We start from the raw sequence: 24,811 nt of genomic DNA, 5'->3' as shown, positions 1-24,811 counted from the left end.
ATACACAATGGCGTACTATTCAGCCATAAAAAGAATGAGACTCAGTAATTTGCAACAACATGGATGGAACTGGAGATCATTATGCTAAATGAAATAAGCCAGGCACAGAAATACAAACATCACATGTTTTCGCTAATTTGTGGGATCTAAAAATCAAAACAAGTGAATTCATAGGCATGTAGAGTAGGATGGTTACCAGTGGCTGGAAAGGGGGAGTTGGGGATGGTGATTGGGTACAAAAAAGTTAGAAAGAATGAATAAAACCTATTTGATAGCACAGCAGGGTGACTATAGGCAATAACAACTTAATTGTACATTTTAAAATAACTTAAAGAGTGTACTTGGATTGTTTGTAACTCAAAGGATAAATGCTTGAGGGAATGGATAACCGATTCTCCATGATGTGCTTCTTTCACATTGCATGCAAAATGCCTCAGGTACCCCATAAATCTATACACCTACTATGTACACACAAAAATTGAAAACTAAAAAAAAAAGAACTAAACCAAAACATCACTGTCGGTTTTCTTGGAATATTTAATAATTCTGAACAAGCCAGACAAAAGGAATATTCTCAGTTGTCAAGAGGGGCTGGTCCCACTCATAATACATTTATCATCAAAGCATCTCTCCGGAAAAACAGAAGCCTGGGATGTTGTGCTATTTCAAGACTGATAAGCTTTTTATCTTTTTATTTTATTTTATTTATTTTTGAGATGGAGTTTCACTCTTGTCGCCTAGGATGGACTGCAATGGTGCGATCTCAGCTCACTGCAATCTCCACCTCCTGGTTTCAAGCAATTCTCCTGCTTCAGCCTCCCAAGTAGCTGGGATTAATTTTTGTTTATTAGTAGAGACGGGGTGTCACATGTTGGCCAGGCTGGACTTGAACTCCTGACCTCAGGTGATCCACCCGCCTCGGCCTCCCAAAGTGCTGGGATTACAGGCGTGAGCCACTGTGCCTGGCCGATAAACTTTTTAAATTTCTTTGTAATATGTAGCCCAGTTGTGTTGAGATAAACTCATATAAAGATTATAGTTACTAGAGAGTGCAGATGAATAAGATTTAAATCAATAAAAACAGATACTTTTTATGTCTTCATAGTATTCCATGGTGTATATGTGTCACATTTTATTTATCCAATCTGTCAGTGATGGGCATTTAGGCTGATTCCGCATCTTTGTTATTGTGAATAGTGCTGCAGTGAACACTCACATGCATACGCCTTTATGGTAGAACAATTTCTATTCCTTTGGGTATATACCCAATAATGGGATTGCTGGGTCAAATGGTAGTTGTTTTTAGCTCTTTGAGGAATCGCCACATTGCTTTCCACAATGAACTAATTTATACTCCTACCAATGGTGTATAAGCATTTCCTTTTCTCTACAACCTCACCAGCATCTGTTTTTTGACTTTTTAGTAATGGCCATTCTGACTGGTGTAATTCGCTAATTTTTTTTTTAAAGAAAATGGAAAGGTATCTAGCTAAGTGAATTATATTATCACTGAATTCTTACCTTTTACATCTTCGGGTGGGAATACTAGCTGAATGTGAATCACGAGACAGTTACAAAGCTAGAGTGTGAGATTGTGTGTGTGAGTGTGTGAGCATGTGATTCAGACAAGCACACAGCTCACAGCTTTGCTGTGTGATAATATGAATGGAAGCTATAGAAATTAAACTTTGAATAAGACTTTGCCACTATGGGAGCTATGTATCATTGACATCTTAAAATGTATCAATAGGACCACATTAGAAAACGTAGAAAGACCTTACATATCAATGAAAACTTGGAAGAAAAAAGCAACTGAAGCATGCATTAAACTAAATAATTAGCTTTAGAAAATGTAGAAAGACCTTACATATCAATGAAAAGTGGGAAGAAAAAAGCAACTGAAGCATGCATTAAACTAAATAATTAGCAATAAATTTTGCAAAAATGTTTTTTATGTAGCTAAAATAGAAACTAAACCAAGTACAGAGCAAAAGAAAGAGAAGCAATCTTTTGGAAGAGACCATATTTTTCATGAACATTCTTCCGGTAATTAGACTTTGGTGGTGGTATGTTGCTCTTCTCTCACTTCCCCCAAACTTCAGTGAAGTCTGCTTACAAGGAAGAATTCCTGCCACATGTGCACTCAATTGCTTTAAAATTTTTATTTTTTTATTTCAGAGACAGAGTCTCACTCTGCTGCCCAGGCTAGAGTGCAGTGGTGCGATCATACCTCACTGCAGCCTCTAACTCGTAGGTTCAAGAGATCCTCCTGCCTCAGCCTCCTGAGTAGCTGAGTCTACAGGTATGTGCCACTGCACCTGGCAATTAAAAAAAAAATTCGTAGAGATGGGGTCTCGCAATGTTGACCAGGCTGGTCTGGAACTCCTGGCCTCAAGTGATCCTCCCACCTTGGCCTCCCAGAGTGTTGGGATTATAGGTGTGAGCCACTGCTCTCAGCCTTAACTGGCTTTTAATTGTATTATTTAATCACTTTTATGTCTTCTGAGTTTAAAATTTTTGTTTAGGCTGATATTGATTGTTAGAAATCAACTTTTTAGAGCATAAAAAGCTTTTAACTAACAAATACTATACTTTGTCTATTGCCAGACAAGAAAATTTAAAAATAGTTTTAGACACTGGTGGTATATTAGCTGTGAAAAGGCGGCATTTACTTCTGTTGACCTAATTTTGCATTCCCTATCAACATGTAGGCTTCAGGGGCAAAAGTTCAAAATCCGAGGTGGCAGGCAAAAGCACAGAACTTTCCATCATGCCATCAGGCTATGACACACATGAATGAGGGTACTTAATGCTGTTTCTCACAGGACTTTTGGATCAAATCACTGCATACTAAAGCTAGAGAGGCTAACAAAGGCCGTCATGGCCAGTCTCCTTCCACTGCAATAATTTTTTTCTTCAACATTCTTAGCAACTGCCCATCCATTCTGTGTGTACATACTTCTAGAGCGATATGGAACCCACTAATTTGATGTATCACAAGTTCCATCAATAAACATATGAAAAGGCGTTTCTTTTCTTTCTAATCTAGAAGCATGTATAGAGAAATGAATAAAAAAGACACAAGAGGTATTATAAAAGTAAGGAGAACCTACACATCCCTAGTTTTAAATACGTATGGAAAAGAGCTAATTGGAAATTAACCATGACAAAGGACATAAAGTTGGAAATAATCCAAAGGGCTACAATGTGAAAGAGAATGTATGTTTTGAAATAAAAATTCCAAGAAAATGAGAAGTCAGGATTTTCTTACTATATTGATAAGAATGTCATTAAGAAGATATTAATTGCCTTAGCTTACAAAATACATAGTTTATCAAACTTCCCTTTAATCTCTCTCTTTTATAATCTGGTATTTTATTTTTCATTTCCGTAGCCTATTCATTACCCCTGTTTATGCAAAGAACAGGTTTCCATTTCTCCCCTGCTGGTTTATCTCTTTCCCCTTATTCAAAATTCATTTCTTTCCAAGCTCATTCATGCTCAGAGATATCTCCTAAATAAGGAACATCGTTTGAGTATGTATTTAAATAGCAGTAAACATGCAGAAAGAGACTGAGTTTTAGCAATAATCCCTTACTGAGAGAAAAAGTACTCCAGGCCATTTGTACCACTCCAGGACAAAAGTATAATAATTCATGGGAGAAAAAAGGGCAAATTATGGACATTGAGAATCTGAGCGCACACACTATACTGGACACTGTCTCTCATGTCAACTTCATAACCATGAATAAGGGGTTTTTAGTCCCATTGTACAGATGGGTAAACTGAGACTCAGAATTTAAATAGCTTGCTCAAGTCATGAAGCTGGGATTCAAACCCATGCTGTTTCTGCCATGACACGATGTTTCTCTGAAGGAACAAAATACAAAGAACCACAGTGGCATCTGGCGAACATAAAAGTTTCTCATCTGCAATGCTAAATATAACTAATAACACTTTAACATTTGTGAGCCCTGTTAGTTTTCAGTTTCCTGGCTACAAGTTTAGAAAATCTGAAATGAAAACCTCATAAAAATACAAGAACTTAGGGTGATGCTTTATGCTAGGTACAGACCCCCGCCTACGGTTGAGATATCAAGATATATCCCATCGGTATGCTCCTGGACTTTTGCATCTATGCACAAAAACAATGTTAAGAAACAACAACACATTTTATGGAGGTACAAGTCTCCTACCTTATCAACGTTCATTCGCTTAAATGATGCTTGCAGAAGTTTAAAATTGTGAATATACTCATGTTCCAGCTTTGCTTGAAATTTTACTTTCTTCAAACTAATGCAGCCAGGGAAGAGCATGTCCATGAATTGGCAATAGGCCGCTCCTGGAAAGAAACAAGAACAGTACCGGAGTGAGTCTCACTGTACCCAGATGTGGTAGAGGACTGCTAGGCTGGAAGGGGATTGTGCTTACAGGTGCCATCATCACTCAGAGCAGAGTCCTCCTGGCTGTGGGTGTCCTTCCTACCAATGCGCTTATATTTCCTTGTCCACAGGAGCTGAGTGCCAGAGGGAAGGGACTTCCTCAACAACGCAGCACCTGCCACTTCCCAACCCTGAACTCCGTGTATTGTACTGCATGCATCAGAATATCACCAGCTTCCACAACCAACAAACAGAACCTCACACTATAAAGCCAAGGAAACCAGTGTAAGAGGAGTTCTTCCTAGCTTCTACCAGAGAAAAGAAATATACATTTTCTTCCACCTGGCTATCACCTGCTCCAAGTCGTCAAAATAAACTAAAGAGGAAAAAGAGAGGAAAATGTAAACATGAGAGAACTACGAAAGTTCTCATGAAATGTGTAGCTCAAAAAATACACATATGCTCAAACTGTTTCCACAGGTGAAAACTACAAGCCAATTAATATCAATGTAAGTATTAAGTATTACTTATACTTATTAAGTATTAAACATTACTTATTACTACTTATACTTATTATTATACTTATTAACTATTATTACTTATACTTATTAAGTATTAAATTGGTACATTTAATCGGTGAATTTTGTTACAAGCCAAATTAATACCAATTTAATTCCAGTTTAGAGCAGTGGGGTTTCCACATTAACATGAAGTATGAAGACATGGATACTGAAAGTTATGAAGTTCAGAGTCATGCTCTTTATGACTAAGAAACACGACAGAAATGTCCAATGAGCCCCCTGAGGAAATGATCGTAGAAAAAGGGGACTTTTTAAAAAATATATGAAGAGCTCTTCAACATGACCACTACGACTGGGAAATTCTGGCAAGCTGTGTTTACTGATGCATATCTTCTTACTAGTACAGGCTAATGGCATTTAGGAAAACAAATTGGAAGTCAGAATGATTCTTTTTCTTTTATAAGAAAGAAAACCAAGAGGCAAGAATAGGAACAAGCCACCATTTTTAGGTTCATTCTTTCTTTGCTATCTCCAGACCTCTTGGTCTATTTCTATGACGTGCCCATGATCAGTCTTCCTGCAACATGAAGTGTCTCTCCTCATCCTTTACACCATCAAGGCTTCCATGAAGAGCCAGTCCTTTACTTGGGTGACTCACTTTAGGAAGGAAGACCTGCTCTGTCTCTTATGAGAAATAAAGGTTAGGCATCCTTTACTGAGACAGGAATCTGAGATAAGAGAGAACAAGACATCAGGAATCGAAGGGTTGTTAAAACAGGAAATGTTGGGACAACTCCTATTTTGTAGGTAAGAGCATAAAGTGGTGAAACAGGCCATAACAAATATCTCCAGAGTCTCTGCATCTGGCTTCCCTTTAGATAACATACCCTGAATACTAACTAGTAAGTTCCTAGTCAAGCAGATGGGTTCTCTTAAAAAGAAGACAAAATAAAACAAACCAAAGGAAAAAAAAAAGACACTGGGGGAGGTAAGAGAAACATCATGATCTGGAGGGTATTCTTTGAGTCATCACCCACTATCCAGTTCTTTCTTTTGAAGGGCCACCAGATGGAGCAAATTCCAATTGCCACTTTAACATTATTTTTAAACGGATGGGATTGTTGAAACACAACTGCCTCATTACCTGGTCTTTGAAGTTATTTTCACTTTTGTAGAGTTTAGCATAAAATTTATCTATGGAGACCCAGATACTATATACTCTTACAAACCAACCAATCAAATCCCTCACATTTCAGATTTAAAAAGAAATAACAGCTTTTGGAAAACAAAAAACAAAAAAAAAAACAAAAGAAACTCTTCCATATAGTGAGGGAAGGAAGGAAAAATCATCTCTAGCGTCTTCATCCAGAAATAACCACTCAAAATATTCTGGTATATGCCATTCTAATCCTCTCGGGAGTGTGTGTGTGTGTGTGTGTGTGTGTGTGTGTGCATGCATGCGTGTGTGTGTGTTTTCTTAAAAATGTGATCCTATTTTAAAAATGTAATCACATTATACCCATTTTTTAACGTAAACTTTCTGAAACTCAACAGACCATAATTCTCTTTCTGCATCATCTAATATGCTCTATCAATATTTTTAATGGCTTTCTTATTTTTCTATCTTGCTTATCAACTTTCTTGAACCAAGAATACATAAATATTCATGCATATTTCCGTCAAGTACTTTTATGGTCTCAAGTTTTACATTTAAATTCTGAATCCATGTGGAATTTATTTTTGTCTATGATATAAAGTATGGTTCTAATTTTAGTCATTCCAAATGGTGGAAATCTGTCATTTTTGGCTCCCCAGGATTTGGACACCTACTACCTGGGGAGATGCTATCGTGCCCTGCCCCCCACCATAGAAGCTGAAAGTGGGCAGGCTACCCTTTCCCTCAGAGCGATAAGGATGCAGGCCCATGACTTAGGCTCTGTGTTTGAATCCTGCCTCAGTCTCTGAGTTGAGGGAATGATATAAACACACAGGGACCATTACAGTTTAGTTGTGGTGGCAGAGTGGTGGGGTCCAGAGTCCTGAGCAGCAAAAGCAGCACAGTGCCATCCAATTCTTGTGACACAAGAAAGGCTGTGTTCCCAGCTCCTTAGCATCCTTTGGTTCCTGTCCATCTTCTGAGCTCGGCTTTCCATTGACTCTGAGCTACCCAACATTTTCTTCTACCTAAGCCTGCCAGGATTAACTTCTGTTATTTTCAACCTAAACCACTAACTGATAAAGTTAGTAGGTGTTGAACATCACAACTTAATAGGTAATCTATTCTTTCCCCACCAATGAGAAGCACTATTTGTACTATATATTGCCTTCCTAATACATGTACCTAGATCTCTTTCTAGACTTTTTTTTTTTTTTTTGAGACGGAGTCTCGCTCTGCCACCCAGGCTGGAGTGCAGTGGCGTGATCTCAGCTCACTGCAAGCTCCGCCTCCCGGGTTCAGGCCATTCTCCTGCCTTAGCCTCCCGAGTAGCTGGGACTACAGGTGCCCACCACTGTGCCTGGCGAAGTTTTTGAATTTTTAGTAGAGACGGGATTTCACCATGGTCTCAATCTCCTGACCTCGTGATCAGCCCTCTTCAGCCTCCCAAAGTGCTGGGATTACAAGTGTGAGCCACTGCGCCCGGCCCTTTCTAGACTTTAAATTGCCTTTTCTGTTTCCATGGCAGTTCCACATTCTTATTTAAAATTCTATAACATGTATTACTATCTATAGAATAATTTCCCCTCCTCTTACTCTCAAAATTTTCCTAAATTTTATCATGCCATTTATTCTTTTCATTATATTTTTGAATTTGTTATTCACGGCATATAAAAATAATAGCTTTCAAAAAAATAGGTAGCTTATTAATCTGTATTTTGTTTTTGATAAATAATTATACATATTATGGGGTACAAGTGTGATGTTTTAATGCATATATACATTGTGCAATGATCAAATCAGGGTATTTGGCATATCCATCACCTCATACATTTATCATTTCTTTGTGGTGAGAACATTCAAAATCGCTATTTTTTTTTCCCAAGTGGCTGCAAAATATTTTATTTGGTATTTCACCATTGCTTATTTAACCTTGTGCTTGTTTTCCAATTTTTCTCAATTACAAATAATGCTATGATTTGAAAAACTCTTGTCTTGAGAAAGGTCAACACAAGTCAGGGAGATGCTGGCTCTAAATAGGGTACACTCCTAGGATTTGAGGGCAAGGGGGATACGAAATACACAACACAGTATTGTTACCCATAGTCACCATACTGTCTAATAGAATGCCAGAGCTTATTCCTCCTACCTAACTGTAACTTTGTACCCACTGACCAATCTCTCTCCATTCCTCCCTCCCCTTTCCCCTTTCCAGTCTCTGGAAATCATTATTCTACTCTCTATTTCTATGAGATCAACTCTTTTAGATTCCACATGGGGAAGATCATGCAGTATTTGTCTTTTTGTGCCTGGCTTATTTCACAGAACACAACATCTTCCACGTTCATCCACGTGGCCACAAATGACAAGATTTCATTTTTTTATGTGACTAAACAATATTTCGTTGTGTATTTATATCACTTTTTAAAAATCCATTCATCACACTGATGGACATTAAGGTTGATTCCATTTCTTGGTTATTGTTAACAGTGCTACAATAAACATGAGTGCAGATATCTCTTGGGCATACTGATTTAATTTCCTTTGGCTACATATCCAGTTGTGGGATTGCTGGATCATATGGTAGTTCTGTTTTTAATGTTTTGGGGACCTTCCATATTGTTTTTTATAATGGCTGTACTAATTCACATTTCTACCAACAGTGTATCAGAGTCCTCCTTTCTCCATATCCATGCCAACATTTTTTTTTTTTTTTTTTGGTTTTTTTGGTATTTGTAGTTCCTTTTTTTTTTTTTTTGAGACAGGGTCTTCCTCTGTCTCCCAGGCTGCAGTGCAGTGGTATGATCTCAGCTCACTGCAACGTCCACCTCCCAGGTTCAGGTGATTCTCATGCCTTAACCTCCCAAATAGCTGGGACTAGCACCTGACACCATGCCCAGGTAATTATTGTATTTGTAGAAGAGATGGGGTTTCACCATGTCAGCCAGGCTAGTCTTGAACTACTGACCTCAAGTGATCTGCCCACCTCAGCCTCCCAAAGTGCTGGGATTACAGGCATGAGCCATTGCGCCTGGCCTCTTTTTGATAATAGCCATTCTAATCATCGGGATGAGGTGATGTCTCACTGCAGTTCCCATTGTATTTCCTTGATGATTAGTGATGTTGAACATCTTCTCCTATCCCTGTGGCCCTTTGTATGTTTTCTTTTGAGAAATGTCTAACCAAGTCTTTCACCCATTTTTTATTTCATTCTTTTTTCTACTGAGTTGTTTGAGTTCCTTGTATTAGCCCCTTGTCAGATGAATAGTTTGCACGTATTTTCTCCCATTCTGTAGTTTGTCTTTTCACTCTGCTGATTGTTTCCTTTGCTGTGAAGGAGTTTTTTTGTTCGATATACTCCTATTTGTCTATTTTTGCTTTTGTCAGCTGTGCTTTTAAGGTCTTACCCAAAAAATCTTTGCCCAGAAATGTCATGAAGTATTTCCCCTATGTTTTCTTCCAGTAGTTTTATCATTTTAGGTATTTCACTTAAGTTTTTAGCCCATTTTGAGTTGATTTTTGTATGTGGTAAGAGATAGGGATCTAGTTTAATTCTTCTGCACATGGATAGCCAGGTTTCTTGGCATCATTTATGAAGAGACTATCCTTTCCCTATGTTCCTGGCACCGTTCTGTGTGCTCTATTCTGTTGGATTGTTCTACATATCTATTTTCAGGTGATATGGTTTGGATCCGTGTCCCCACCCACATCTCATGTTCAATTGCAATCCCCAATTTTGGAGGTGGGGCCTGGTGGGAGGTGACTGGGTCACGGGGACAGTTTCTCACGAATGGTTTAGCACCATTCCCTCAGTGCTGTTCTTATGATCGTGAGTAAGTAGTGAGTTCTCCTGTAATCTGGTTGTTTAAAATGTGTGTAGCAAGTGTGAAGCAACTCCCCCATCCCTCTCTTGCTCCTGCTCCAGCCACATAAGATGTGCCTGCTTTCCCTTTGCCTTCTGCCATGACTGGAAGCTTGCTGAGGCCTCCCCAGAAGCAGAAGCCAATATGCTTCCTGTATAGCCTGCAGAATTGTGAGCCAATTAAGCCTCTTTTCTTAACATTAATACATTACCCAGTTTCAGACATTTCTTTACAGCAATGCAAGAATAGGCTAATACAACAGGCCAGTATGATGCTATTTTGGCTACTATAGCTTTGTAGTGTATTTTGAAGTCAGGCGATGTGATACCTGCAGTATTTTTTTTTTTTTTTAATACAGATGCCATGGGAGAGCAGGATAGCCCACTCATTGACAAGGAGGCAAAGTGGAGTCAAAGGAGCCCACCCGTCTGCTGCAGTCGCCTCCAGCATTGTTCTTTTGTTCGGTATTGTTTTGGCTATTCGGGGTCTTTTGTGGTTCCATGTGAACTTTAAAATTATCTTTTTCTATTTCTGTGAAGAATGCCATTGGTATTTTTGTAGGAATTTGCATTGGATCTATAGATGGCTTTGGGTAGTATAGGTTAAGTACACCTTATCCAAAATGCTTTGGACGAGAAGTGTTTTCAGATTTCAGATATTTTAAGATTTGGGAATATCTGCAAACACATAATGAGATATCTAGGAGACAGGACCCAAGTCTAAACATGAAATTCGTTTATGCTTCATATACACCTTATACACATACCCTGAAGGTAATTTTATACAGTTTTTTTTTTTTTTTTTTTTGAGACGGAGTCTCGCTCTGCCGCCCAGGCTGGAGTGCAGTGGCCGGATCTCAGCTCACTGCAAGCTCCGCCTCCCGGGTTCACGCCATTCTCCAGCCTCAGCCTCCCGAGTAGCTGGGACTACAGGCGCCTGCCACCTCGCCCCGCTAGTTTTTTGTATTTTTTTTAGTAGAGACGGGGTTTCACCGTGTCAGCCAGGATGGTCTCGATCTCCTGACCTCGTGATCCGCCCGTCTCGGCCTCCCAAAGTGCTGGGATTAGAGGCTTGAGCCACCGCGCCCGGCCTATACAGTATTTTTAATAATTTTGTACATAAAATAAGTTTGAATGCATTTTGCCTGTGACCTGTCACATGAGATTAGGTGTGAATTTTTCACTTGTGGTATGTCAGAACTAAAACAATTTCAGATTTTGAAGCATTGTGATTTTTGGATTAGAGATGCTCAACCCGTATGGACTTTTTAACAATATTGATTTTTCCAATCCATAAACATGGCATGGCTTTCCATTTATTTATGTCCTCTTCAATTTCTTTCATCAATATTTTATATGTTCCCATTGTATAAATCTTTCACCTCCTTGGCTAAGTTTATTCCCAGGTGTCTCACTTTTTTGGTAGTGATTGTAAGTGGGACTGTTTTTCTTAATTTCTTTTTCAGATAGTTTGCTATCAGCATATAGAAACGCTAAAATTTGTTGATTAGTTCTAACAGTTTTTTTAAATTGAGTTTTTAGGGATATAAATATGTAATCATGCTGTCTGCAAACAATTTGACTTCCTTTTTTTTTTTTTTTTTTTTTTGAGACTGTCTCCCCCAGGCTGGAGTGCAGTGGTAGGATCTTGGCTCACTGCAACCTCTGCCTCCCAGGCTAAAGCGATTCTCCTGCCTCAGCCTCCCGAGCAGCTGGGACTACAGGCAACCACCACCATGCCTGGCTAATTTTTGTATTTTTAGTAGAGACAGGGTTTCACCATGTTGGCCAGGCTGGTCTCAAACTCCTGACCTCAGGTGATCTGCCTGCCCTGGACTCCCAAACTGCTGGGATTACAGGTGTGAGACACCGTGCCCGGCCCTGAGTTCTTCCTTTCTAATTTGGATGCCTTTCATTTCTTTCTCCTGTCTAATCACTCTGGCTAGAACTTTCAGAACAATGTTGAATAGAAGTGGTTAAAAAGGACATCCTTGTCGTGTTTCAGATCTTATCCTAGTAAAGCCAGAATACAATTCATATACCCTAAAGTTCAACCTTTTGAAATGTGAAATTCAGTGGTTTTTAACATACTTGCAGAATTGTACATCTATCACCACTATTTAATTCCAGAAGATATTTATTACTGCCCAAAAAAACCCTTCTTACTCATTAGCAGTCGCTCTCTATGATCTCTCCTCCCTCCAGGCCCTGGCAACCACTAATCTATATGGATCTGACTATTCTGGACAGTTCATATAAATGGAATCATGTAACATGCAGCCTTTGTGTCTGGTTTCTTTCATTCAGCAAAATCTTCTCAAGGTTTATCCATGTTGTTCCATGTATCAGAACTTTATTTCTTTCTTTACAGCAAATAATATTCCATTTTATGAATTACCACATTTTACTGATCCATTCATTAATGAACATCTAGATTGTTTTTACTTTTGGACTATTTTGAATAATGATGCTATGAACAGTTGTGTACAAATTTTTGCATGGAAATGTTTTCAATTCTCTTGGCAATATACCTAGGAGTGGAATTGCTGGGTCATGTGGTACCTCTGTTTAACAATTTGGAAAACTATCAAACTGTTTTCCAAAGCAGGTGTACTATTTTATATTTCTACCAGCAACAGACGAGAGCTCCACATCTTCGTCATCACTTGTCAGTCATTTTGATTCTAACCACCCTAATGGATGTGAAGTGGTATGTCACTGTGGTTTTGCTTTGATTTCCCTAATGACTAATGACATAAAGCATCTTTCCTTTGTGCTTTTTAGTCATTTGTATATCTTCGTTGAAGGAATGTCTAAGCACATGCTTTGCTTATTTCTTAATTGGGTTGCTTTTTTGTTGAGTTGTAAGAATCTATATTCTAGATATAATTTCCTTATCAGATATATGATTCGTAAATATTTTCTCCCATTCTGTGGACTGTTTTTTCACTTTCTTGATGGTATCATTTGAAGCACAAATGTTTTATATTTTAATAAAATCCAATTTAGCTATTCTTTTGTTACTTGTGCTTTTGTTGTTCAAACCAAAAACCACTGCATAATCCAAGGTCATGACGATTTACACCTACACTTTCTTTTAGAAGCTGCATAGTTACTATTAAAGGTCAACTCTCCTCTTACTCATTGAGTCATTCCTGCTGCTATCCTCATTCTCTCCTGCAATGCAAAATTCTTCCTGCATATGTGTTATTCCTAAATCCCTCCAGTATCATTCAACTTTGACAAAATAAAACCAAAGCTTCTTGATCCCACATCATCCTTGAGCTATTGTACCATTTATCTCCTCTTCACAGTAAAACTTCAAATTGTCCCTGTTTTCATTGTTTCATCTGACATCCAATTCAATTTAGTACAAATTCAATTGTCTTCCAATCTCACCATGTTCTGGTCAAGGTTATCAAAAGCTTCTCTGCTATCAAATCAAACAACTGTTTTTCTTTCTGTATCCTACTCAACCTCTTAATAGTATCTGGTCTTGTTGACCACCTCTCTTGCTCTTGAAATTCTGTATTTTCTTCTTTTCTTCTTTAATCAGATAAAATTAATGTTTCCAGTCAACAAACTGGAAAATTCAGGAATCACTGCCAGTGTCCTGGAAGTCTTACTCAGCCACAAATCAGAATGTTCCTCATCAACAGATATACAGACTTTTGTGCCATTTAACTACCCTTGCAATAATGTGATGTACATTTTGAATAAACCCACTTTTATCTCATTATGTCAAGGTTACCATTATTCAGATCACATCCCTCTCCTGCTAAGAATATCACAGTGGTTTTCTATGAAACCATCATAAAATCCAAATTCTTTCCCTGGCTTAAAATACCCTGTTATCAGGCCTCTGTCTACTTCTCCCTTGTCTAACTTCCTTTTAGGAAGCTCCCTTCATGCTGGCTTCCTTGCTGTTCCTAGAACACTTTAGATTTGCTCCTGAATTAGGACCTTTACACACAGTTTCATCTAGAACTTCACATGGTGACCTTTGTGACATTCAGATGAAGGCTTATATGTCATCTCCTCAGAGAGGTCCTCCCTTACCATGCCATATGAAGTAGCCTTCTAGTCACTCTTTTTCACTTCATCCTGTTTTATTTTATTAACTCTTATGTTGGCATTGTATTAACTCATTAACATCCCCTCCAAAATGCATGTTGAAGTTTATTTGCCATTGTGATGGTATTAAGAGGTGGTGGGACCACTAAGAGGTAAGCAGTCCATGAGGGCTCGGCCCTCCTGAATGGATGAATGCCATTCTTGGGAAAGCCGATTCATTATAAAAGGGCAAATTTGGCTCCTGTTCTCTCCCCTATTCTCTCTTGCATTTCTGCCGTGGAATGATGCAGCATGAGGACCCTTGCCAGATGCTGGTCCCCTGAGCTTGGACTTCTTAGCCTCCAGAAGCAGAAGACAATAAATATCTGTTCATTATAAATTACCCAGTTTGAAGTATTCTGTTATAGCAGCCTAAAACACACTAAGAGAGTTTGTGGCTTATTTTTTCCCTCACTGCAATATAGGTTTCAAGAATACTTGTGCCTTATTTGTCTTGGTCCCTTATGTATCTAAACACTTAATACAGTACCTGGCATAAGTGGGTTTCAATAAGTATCTGGCTAATGAATGAAGATCTGCATAGTAGTTGAACCACAACAAGGGCTGGTAAACAGTAAAATTCTTATGTTGCCAAACTCCCCAAAGAGATATTATGAGAAGGGTTGCTAAAAATTCTTTTAAGAATTGATGAGGTATAAATAAAAAAATTTAAAGCCACTCAAATAAAATAAGAATCACCTGAGAGACCAAGTCTGCAGAAAAGTAAAAGATAAGCTTTAAAAGGCTAAGCATAGGGTAACATGTTCAAGTAACACAACCCAAATTGTAGGATGTTGTGCTTACCAAGAGGTTAATTATGATGGGATATTGAGCCCATAAGCTCAAGGTGCTGCTGCAGTTATGAAGGTCTACAAGATTCTGAAATGATCTGGAAATAAGTAGGGGGGAAAAAAAAACGATTCTTTCTACACTGTCTGTACCCCTACAGCCCTAAGATTGGTTTCAGTTGTTATACATCAAAAGTGACATAATGAAGCTGACAAGTGTGGGGACAGGAATAAAAAATGAACAGCTGGGAGGCTGTACAAAGATGGCAGAGCTCAAAAATGAACATTCATACTCAAAGGATTCAGGAGTGTATGATTTAACTCTATAAAATCATGAAAAGCATAAGACAATCTCACTTTCACCAGATCCTAGGACTTCAACCATAGGGTAATATCAGAAAAAAGGAACATTTTTAAAGTGGAAATTTTAAGATAAGAGGAAATATTACCCTAATAATAAATTTATGGAATATATTATGCAAGAAATGTAAGACATAAAAACACCCACATTTGTGTAAAATCTGTTAGTGCTTTCATATGTATGTTAAACATTCTGAATCCCATAGTATCCTTAAGAGGTAAGTATTTTTATTATCATTCCCATGTTTTACAGGTATGGGAACAAGGCTCGGAAAGTCACCCAGCTAAGAAACTGCAGAGTGGAATTTAAATTCTGATCTGAACTTCAATTTTTTTTTTTTTTTTAAGAAAAACATTCCTTTTTTCTATGCTGCTTTTAGGAAATTATATGTAAAAATTAAAAGGTTCAAAGAGTGTTTGGAAATTTTTATAGATCAAGTTTTAGAAATTTTTATAGATAGATTCTAAAAGGAAAATGCAAGAGAATATAAATTTTTTGGACTGGTGTTAGGAGTATCAGCTATATCTTTCCTACTTACAGTAGAATCTTGGGCTTGATAGATCATTAATCTGCTCCAATGTCACGACTTTCCATTTCAGTATATATACTCATAAGAATTTCATTTTACATATATACAATGTGTATATAAAAATAAACATCATCTCTATATATAATCTTATTGATCGCCCATATATTTGAGACACATATCTATATATGAATCTCATATGTACATGTATGTATATATCTTACTGCTGTCAAAAAAAGTCTCACAGCATTTTTCCAGAAATGCAACACAATCTGTGGAAAACACATCAAGCCAGATGGGGTTCCGCCACAAACAGCCACTCAAATTGCCCATCTGACTTCCTCACAGGCCAAGGAACTATCTACAGAGATGCCTATATCACTGAGGGATTTAGTTACAACTTTTCACTTTCCATAATCTTATTTGGTACTAATGAAGGGATAGAAGAAAAGCACAACAACCTCAATTAACTGGACACATCCATGTGATCACACTCTTCATGATCTGAATCATTACAGGTAAATGATTTGTAAAAAAGCGTACTATCTCAAGCTAATATCAACAAAGAATGGGAGGCGGGAAGAGAAAACTATGTTGGCCTTTGGATCTGAACCTTCCCATCTTGAATGAACTGTGACATTTCATCACACCCTGCTAAGCCTACAGTATTCTTATCTGCAAAACGTCAGTGTTGGCCTGATCTCTGAGTTCTAAAATTAGATGATTTTCTAATTCTCAGTCTGTCACCAAGTTCTCTTTTAAGGGATACTTGATATTTCTGCTAATTAGGAGACAATGATGCTCATCTTCATATGACTAAAATGTTTGCCAGCGCTCTTGCTTCTAGCCATCACTGGCGCTTGTCATAGTTAACGTAAGAGGAGACTTACTAATAACACTGCCGCCTCTGGTGGAATATTCCTGGGGGCACACACACTCTTTCCAGATTCTGTTCTGGTGACTCTATCTTCCATGTACTTTTCTTTGGGATCCTGACATTTACAAACTCAGTAACATAGCCATATTTTCTGTCCAACAGTTGAATATTAGCAATGAAAAATCTCCTTCATACACAATAATCATAAAATCATCCCAGCTTTATTTTGGCATTCAGCTCATCATTCCTTGAAATGATGTTCCTGCAGAACTGCAACTATTACCTAAGCCCAAACCTCGTGCTGAAGGAAGCACTCCCTTTTGGGAAATCAGGGCTTTACTAAAGAAGAAAGTGAGGCTGCAAAATACAAGGTTACATATTTCCAGCACGTCAGTAGAAATCTCTCTACCTACAGAAATACATGGTGTAAGGAGTTTAACGGCAATTGTGAAATAATGCTTTGAAAGATTAACATTTTAAAGGAATTTAAAATCCCAAAGTTCAAGTGTATGGTTCTAATCTAACAAAAATCTGATTAAATTAGTAGTGGCTTTTTGTTGTTTTCATAGCCATCCTTCACATTCCTGGCATGAGGAGTAGCTTGATAGCTTCAGCTACCACAGTATTATTTCACTCTGTTAAGGGGAACTTTGGACACTGTTTACCTCACCTGCCCTGAGCCACAAATGCAAAAATAAAGATCAAGAGTTCAGAAATCTGGTTTCAACCGAGATTGCTCCTTTGAATTCCCATGGTCCTCAGATGAGCTTCCTGCTTCTCTCCACTACCTGGCATTGCCAGAAACTTTTTATTCCTATTGCAAATAAGTCCAAAGACAAGCAGCTTTCAAACTGATCCCATGTAGAGGAAAAGGAGTAATAGCCAGCAGGAAGATTTCGACTCCTGCAGACACAGCGGTGGCTTAGGTGAACTGAAGAGAGTGCTGAAAAGCACCCCATCTTTTCCCTTGAACACACAGAATAAACTGTCAAATGACATTTTCATCTCTTTTCTTGTACAGGAAAAGAAATAAGCTAGCAATGATTATTCAGGCAGAGAGGTAGATTTTTAAGAGTATCAGCAGATAAATTAAAAGGCCTTGTCAAACCATGTGGTCTTTTATCTGATAAATGCCCTCAGTTTTTCATTAATTGACATCATCTGAAAACCTTTTTAAGAATCTTATAAGGCTGCACCAAACTGCAGTTAAAGGTGCCAGTATCCTCTGTTTATAACCTGCTTTCAACAAGAACCAATAATACTTTTTGTATTTTTAGTAGAGACAGGGTTTCACCAAAAAGTAATGTTATGTTTAAATCTGAATTTTATTAAGAAGCCTGCAGAACTACATTAAATGTTAGGCCTGCTGTAGAGTAAATTGATTAGATATTAATATTACTGTAACAAATTGATTTTAAAAGTGCTTCTTCATAGAAACATCATGAAAGAATAAAGAATATTTTCTTCTATCTTTCAAAAGGAAATGTCAAGAGCCCTTAAGATTTAGGTATCAATATTTTTATTAAGAAGTAAATTTTAGAAAAATAGAGATTATAACAGATTGAAATATACAATACACACAAGGGAGCTGATAATGGTATTTGCAAAAACAACTTACAAAGAAATTAACTCTTATAAATCTGTTTTGAAAACTAGAACATTGAAAAGAAAACTGAAGTGGAACTGGACTATTTACAGCTGTTTTATTCAACGAAATCATAATGACCCTATAACTTGTAAAGATAAACTGGTAGTTTAAAGCTTTAAGAAAAAAATACAAAACTTCAAACGTGTCTTAATGATACAGAAAAAGATTCAGACAACTGAAAGAATGTTTAAACTGGCAAGTAAAATATCTCATTGGTTTCAAAGATTGCTTTTCATCTGCTGATTAATGGTCCAGGGGCCAGTGCTCGGTTTCATAGCTAGATTCTAACACCAGTGATTTCTTGTAGGATAATGTGCTCATCAAATTTTACCAAAAAAAGGTGTCTGACTTGGTAAAATATGATTTGGCTTCTCCAGACAAGTCAAGAAGGAAGAAGTAGGAGAGGCACTGGGAGCATAGGGCAGGAATGGTGTGCAGAACAAAATGTCACTGGCTTCCACAGAGGCTGATACTGAAACTGCCAGTGAGATGTTTCAAAGGCTAGCGTCTGAGAGTGGAGCTAAAGTTAGAATTTGGCATTCCAGATAGAGGAGCAAAAGGGACATAAAAAGCCTTTATTACAAATGAAAAACAAGTTTGAAAGTTATATATGAAACCCATTCTGAAGAAGTCAGTTTTCTCATTAGGGTCACGAAAACAGAAAGTTTCATAAAGCTGTAATATCATGGGATACAGCTTCTTCACATGTGCACTCACGTATTCTCACACACTTGTATTACCTTTCTACTTTAATGGACAAAAAGGTGTTTTTTTTTTTTTTAAGTATTGATTAAGTATGTAAGGTCAAATTTAAGGTAAGAGTTAAATTTAAGTAAGACTTAAGAAGAGCTTGAGTAGAAGGTAAGACTCTGAAAAGATATGAGATATTATCTAATTTTTGTAGTTACAGGTCACCTCTAAAGAAATGCCCATCTGTAGGTGGCATGGAGAGATGTCACTTTGTTTATTTAACAATGTAAAACAACCAGCAAATACTTATTGAAGAATATGACCTTAGTCTTAATAAGAACCAAGTAACTTAGTCTTGAGAGTCTGGAGAAACACACATGGAAAAACAGCAAAAATACAAAACAACTATAAGTGCTAAACTGTATGGCCGACATAAATATTAGTATCTAGGCCATACAGTTAGTTCAAAGTCTGCCCAATAAAAAACCAACAAAGAGTAATCAGCATTATCAAACAGAAAAAGTCAAGCCAAACTTGCATGATCACTTCAGTCCTCAGGGAGCTTAACTCCTAATGCTGAAGACTTAAAACAAGTACTCAATGAGCCTAAGGCTTTGTAAAGGTTTGAACATTGAAAAGAGAGAGAGCTCACTTTTTGTTGAAGGTGACCAGGAAGAATAGGGGAAAGTGGCATTTGATATGAATTTCAAAGGAGATACTCTAAGCAAAGACAGGGAATCAGGGCATATAAGTGAAAGGTGTGTTTGAGGAAATGTAGGTTATGGGTAGGGAGGCTGTGGGGATAAATGTTGGAAAGGTGGAATGCAGCTAGACTGCTCAAGGCTTTAAACGCCAGGAAAAGAAGCAGCTTAACTAATTTGGTAGGCAAACCAATGCTGATTTCTGGACACAAACGTCTTCAGAGAATGCCACTTTTAAGTTCTAATTTTCAGACCATTTGTACTTTTAGGTCAAATTAAATTACAAGTAAGAAACCTAAAGCTGATCACTTTCCCCACTTTCTCAGAGAATTTCTACAGAACCATTACCCACATCATACTATCAACAGTTATACAGGCCAGGCCACTACATGAACTCTATGTATGGTAGCCCCCAGAGAGGCTTTTAGTATAAGGTAAAATACACTGGTATGAGTGGACCAGCGCAAACCCACAGTCCACGTCTACACAACGTGCCACTTTCTCAAGCTGCTCATTTTGTGGCTGAGGTCACTATCCCTGGATTCTTCCCCAGATCTCAGCCATTTCACCCTCTCCCCAAGACTTGCAGGTGAGAACTCCATACGTATGGCCACTCTCCCCAATCCAGTCCACTAGCTTTCACCTACACCAATAATATCCCCTATTACCACTTTCCAGAGGAGGGTGCTCCTTCCCCCGCAGCTCCCTGAGAAAAGTCCTGTCCAGAGAAAGCGCAGAAGGCCAGGTGTGGTACCAAAGGAAGCCTCCAGCAATTACAGAGGAACTCACATTCAGGCACCACATAACATTCATGCAGACTGTGATACCTAACAGAACATTGTTCTTTGTGAGTTGCTTTCTTTATATTTCCCAGGTTAATCCCAAAATATACTTTGCTTTCTAGGTACACTCTAGTATTAGAAGGATCCCAAATCAGTATGAAGAATATACAGTATTTACTTCAGGGATTCAATCATATGACCACAGTAGAAATAAAAGAACGGAATAAGTTTTGGAAAGAAAAGAGGCAAGAAAGGATTTCTGTGCATTTTTTAAATAGTGGATTTTAACACCATTCTGTGCAATTTTAAAGTTGATGTACATGTTTTCATTAAAATTTAGCTCCTTCCACAGTTTTCTAGAGTTCTTCCATGAGCTGTCACAGAAATGTAATCTAGAAGAAATGAAAATGGAGAACGATCCTCCTCACACAGAATGCGAAGAGAAACTGCAGGAAACAGGACTGGCATTAGTTTCACATTTATATGCTTCTCATGTCAAATAATTTGGTCATAAAAAGCTTGTGAGTATTAAATATTTGGGTAAGAACACACCCTTGGGAGGGAGGGGACAAAGAGGTAATTTGCTATTTGTCAGAATTACGTAATGGTTTCAGGGTGGAAAAAGAACCCAATCTGAAAAACGATGGTGACTTTACGAGTTGCCAAGCAATTTCATTATTCTGTTTCCAGGTATGCAATTCTGACATGCCCAAACATTTGACAGTGATTTCTGACACTCCTTTTTAATACTGTCTACATGTCGGAGAAACTAGAAATTTAAAAACCCAATTCAGAAAAAAACTGGTTAGAAAAAAAGTTTTCTTTTGACGAGCAGGAGAATTTGGAGATGTTTGGCTTGATTATCTTAACTGTGTAGAAATCAGATGCCTGCTAATATTTCAGATGTTGCCATGTACAGACTGCCCATTAGTGTCCTACACTGAATGATGGCAGGACAGGCTAGACGTCTACCTTTCTCTGGGGGACTTTCTCTGCCTTTGCTTCATACTCAGGTAAGTTGAGAAAAAGGAACTTGCTCTCTCTGAATAGACCTGTCAAGGAGAACTTTGGTAATGAAGGGATAGGTCCTAACTGGATATGATCTGTGTTGTTTTTTGTATAGTGGTGTATCCTCCAATCCTAATTCACCACCTGACACACTGTAGGTACTCAATAAATGTCTGCTGAATGCAGGAATAAATAAAGCAATGTGCAGAACATCCAAATGATATCTAAATGGTAACTTTCCTCAAAATCACCATCTTCTTCTCTGTCTGAATCCTATCCATATTAAAATCCTAGTTTGAATAGCATTTCAATTCAATTCAACTTCATAAATATTTATTGACCATCCATTAAATTTGAATGACTGTTTGGCCAAAGACCCAAACAAGGGTAAGACAAAAAGCTTTTCTAGATGGAAATAATCTTTCCTTTCTTTGAATACAGCACTTATTACTTGAAGCATTACTGTCCCTCTTTTGCTGCCTTGAATTTTAATATATGTTACAGACGTCTTACACATGCAATGTACATGCACAAAACACTGCAACTTCTTTCTGCCTTGATCAAACTTTTTGTCTAAAATGTCCTTTTGTCTTCTTTTATACTTGAATAACTTCTCATTCTTAAAAGCTTAGTCAAGGCCGGGCGCGGTGGCTCAAGCCTGTAATCCCAGCACTTTGGGAGGCCGAGACGGGCGGATCACGAGGTCAGGAGATCGAGACCATCCTGGCTAACACGGTGAAACCCCGTCTCTATTAAGAAATACAAAAAACTAGCCGGGCGAGGTGGCGGGCGCCTGTAGTCCCAGCTACTCGGGAGGCTGAGGCTGGAGAATGGCGTGAACCCGGGAGGCGGAGCTTGCAGTGAGCTGAGATCCGGCCACTGCACTCCAGCCTGGGCGACAGAGCGAGACTCCGTCTCAAAAAAAAAAAAAAAAAAAAAAAAAAAAAAAAAAAAAAGCTTAGTCAAAACATCACTTCCTCTATGAAGCTTTCCTGTTTCCAACACAGAATTGTTTCACTATACTGGATACAGAAATCGAATAGGGATTTTACTTGCATTTTAATGAGTTATCTCTCCTGGCTGACTGGTGAGTAAATCTTTAAGATTGGGGATGGTGTTCAATTCATCTTTCTACTTTACTAGCACAGTGTCTGCCACCATACCCACTGGCAGATCTAGAAAGTCTCTATGGAACAAGTTCAGGAGCTGCAATCCGGCTGGCATTGGGAAACAAGACATGGGAAGGAGGGGATACAGCTGGCTGGGAAATCGGTGTCTACTCTTGAATGTTGCATTAGTAAGTCCTTTTACATAAGACTAAGAAACCATCAACTTTTCATATTAAAGAAGGGGTTGAAGAAGTACTGAGGGAGCCTCTTAGCATGGCTACTGCAATACAGGTTTATTGAACTGGATTAAATACATGGAAAACAGTGATAACTTGGTAAGTAAATCCTTTGTGGGGACGAAGCTTGTAAGAAAATTATCCTAGGAGATGTTGTAATTTCCTCAATAGCATAGAAAGGAGGAAATAAGGATGTGCAGTCCTCTCAGGTACAAGCTTGCTCAAAAGCTAGCCTCGGATAAAAATAAGGAAAGGACCATATTCTTGGGATTCAAATGTAGACAGTGCAGAGATGTGCACGTGCAAATGTCTAAGGAGGCATCATCCTGGTTGCTGTTTCACTGGCCAAGAATTATTCTGAGAGAGATGTAAAGTTCCTCCATGGCAGGTGGCAAAATTTCAGAGCCACCTTATCTTGCTTGGAGGGAAATAAGTTTAAGGAAGAAAAGGAACAAGGAAAACATTCAGAGAGGACAGGCGGCTCTTTCCCCACTCTACTTGGAGTAGGTGGAGAAGGAAGAATTTCATAAGACTAGGAGCAAATGTCTCTGTCTCGTTACTTTTGGTAAGAAAGTTCTTGATGATACCATTGGGACACAGCCTTATCATTAGTAGAATTACCAGATATGTCTAATTTCTTCAAGTAGAATGTAAAGGATGGAGATAAAGACATTTCTTCTTTTCCTAGAGGAGATGCTTAAAGGACTTCTGCTAAATGGATATGGAAACAATCAGAAACACATCCACATGGGCAAACACACAGTGAACCCTTCGTTGCATCCACAGCTGCCACACATATAGCATGAGAGTGCTGGGCTATGATCCAAGGACACCTCAATTCTCATTATCAGCTGTGAACATGGCTTCTTGGAGCTTTTAGCCTCATAAAATAGGAATAAAATATTCCTATTCTTCCTCATGGGGTTGTTATATGAATTCAAAGAAATAATACATATAAAAACACACTGAAAATGGCAGAGAGAGAGAAACAAAAGCCGAGGCATTATGACATCATTATACCTCTAATGTATAAAACTATATAGTATGTAACTAGTTAAAATAATTAGAGTTATAAAAACGAATGGGTTTGAATTGGACTGTTTCAGATACAAAACATGAATCTCCAAAATGCATGTTTTAGATTCAAAGGACAAGGAACCAAAGAATAAAATGAGGTCCTTGGCTTCCTACCAGGCAAGAAAGGGTATGAACACATTCCTAAGATCCTCCAGTTTATCTGTGGAAAAACATTTGAGGGTTTCTCTAATTCTTAAGTCTTTCCTCAGATAAACATATGAGGTGCTTAAGTAATCATAAATTCATTTATAAAAGGAAATGACTATTTTTCCCCAAATTTACACTCTTCCTGTTAAAGTCTTTAGATAATTTAAACTGAAAGGGAGAAAAGAAAAAGAAAAAGTAGCACAGTAAATACAAAATAATATTTTATAAGGAACATATCCATCACATAAAGTGATTGACAGGATTTTTTAAAAATTAAAATTACTTTCAATATGTTGAAAGATAAATCTTTTTCTTGTTAACATACTGGTTTTTACTGATCTTGGTGAATGATTTCAAAATAAGCACATCATTATGTACTTTAAAAGAAAGCAACTTATCATATAACAGAGACAAAATCAGAAGAGAAAGGGCTCTAAAGGTTTCTGTAATTAGAATTATGAATTATAAATGAGTCTTAAAACCTGTCATGTCCTTGGACTCCAGCAAGGTTTCTCACAACCTTTGCCAAGATCCCTGGGGCTATGGAGTTAGGGCTCCAGTCACCGAAGTTAATGAAATCAATGATGAGGCTTTAGAGACTCCTTAGTACTACGGTCAGTATCACTCTCATCAACTGTATCCAACTTAGATTTCTTTGGATGACCCATCCCTTGGTACAACAGTTTTCATCTCTAGGCTCATAACCACCTACCTATTCATGGTTTTGGGGCAGTAAGACCTCAGCAGGGTCTTACTATAGTAGGGTAGATACAATAGTGTTTGTGAATTATTGATACACTCAGTAAGAACCTCGAAGACTGCACTCA

At 38.0% G+C, this 24,811-nt stretch overlaps 1 protein-coding gene across 6 annotated transcripts in view; it reads right to left on the bottom strand.

Moving 5' to 3' along the window:
* The window catches only part of MAPRE2 (microtubule associated protein RP/EB family member 2), a 169,793-nt gene that overhangs the window by 42,555 nt on the left and 102,427 nt on the right, over nt 1-24,811 (bottom strand). For all 6 annotated transcript variants that reach the window (XM_025364906.1, XM_025364905.1, XM_025364903.1 and 3 more), the window contains one exon: nt 4,197-4,342. In XM_025364906.1, coding sequence (XP_025220691.1) covers nt 4,197-4,342 — 146 coding nt within the window. The remainder of the gene's footprint in view (nt 1-4,196; nt 4,343-24,811) is intronic.

The sequence above is a fragment of the Theropithecus gelada genome, chromosome 18 (assembly GCF_003255815.1).
Source record: "Theropithecus gelada isolate Dixy chromosome 18, Tgel_1.0, whole genome shotgun sequence".
NCBI lineage: Eukaryota > Metazoa > Chordata > Mammalia > Primates > Cercopithecidae > Theropithecus > Theropithecus gelada.
This window is presented reverse-complemented; position numbering and strand designations above follow the sequence as displayed.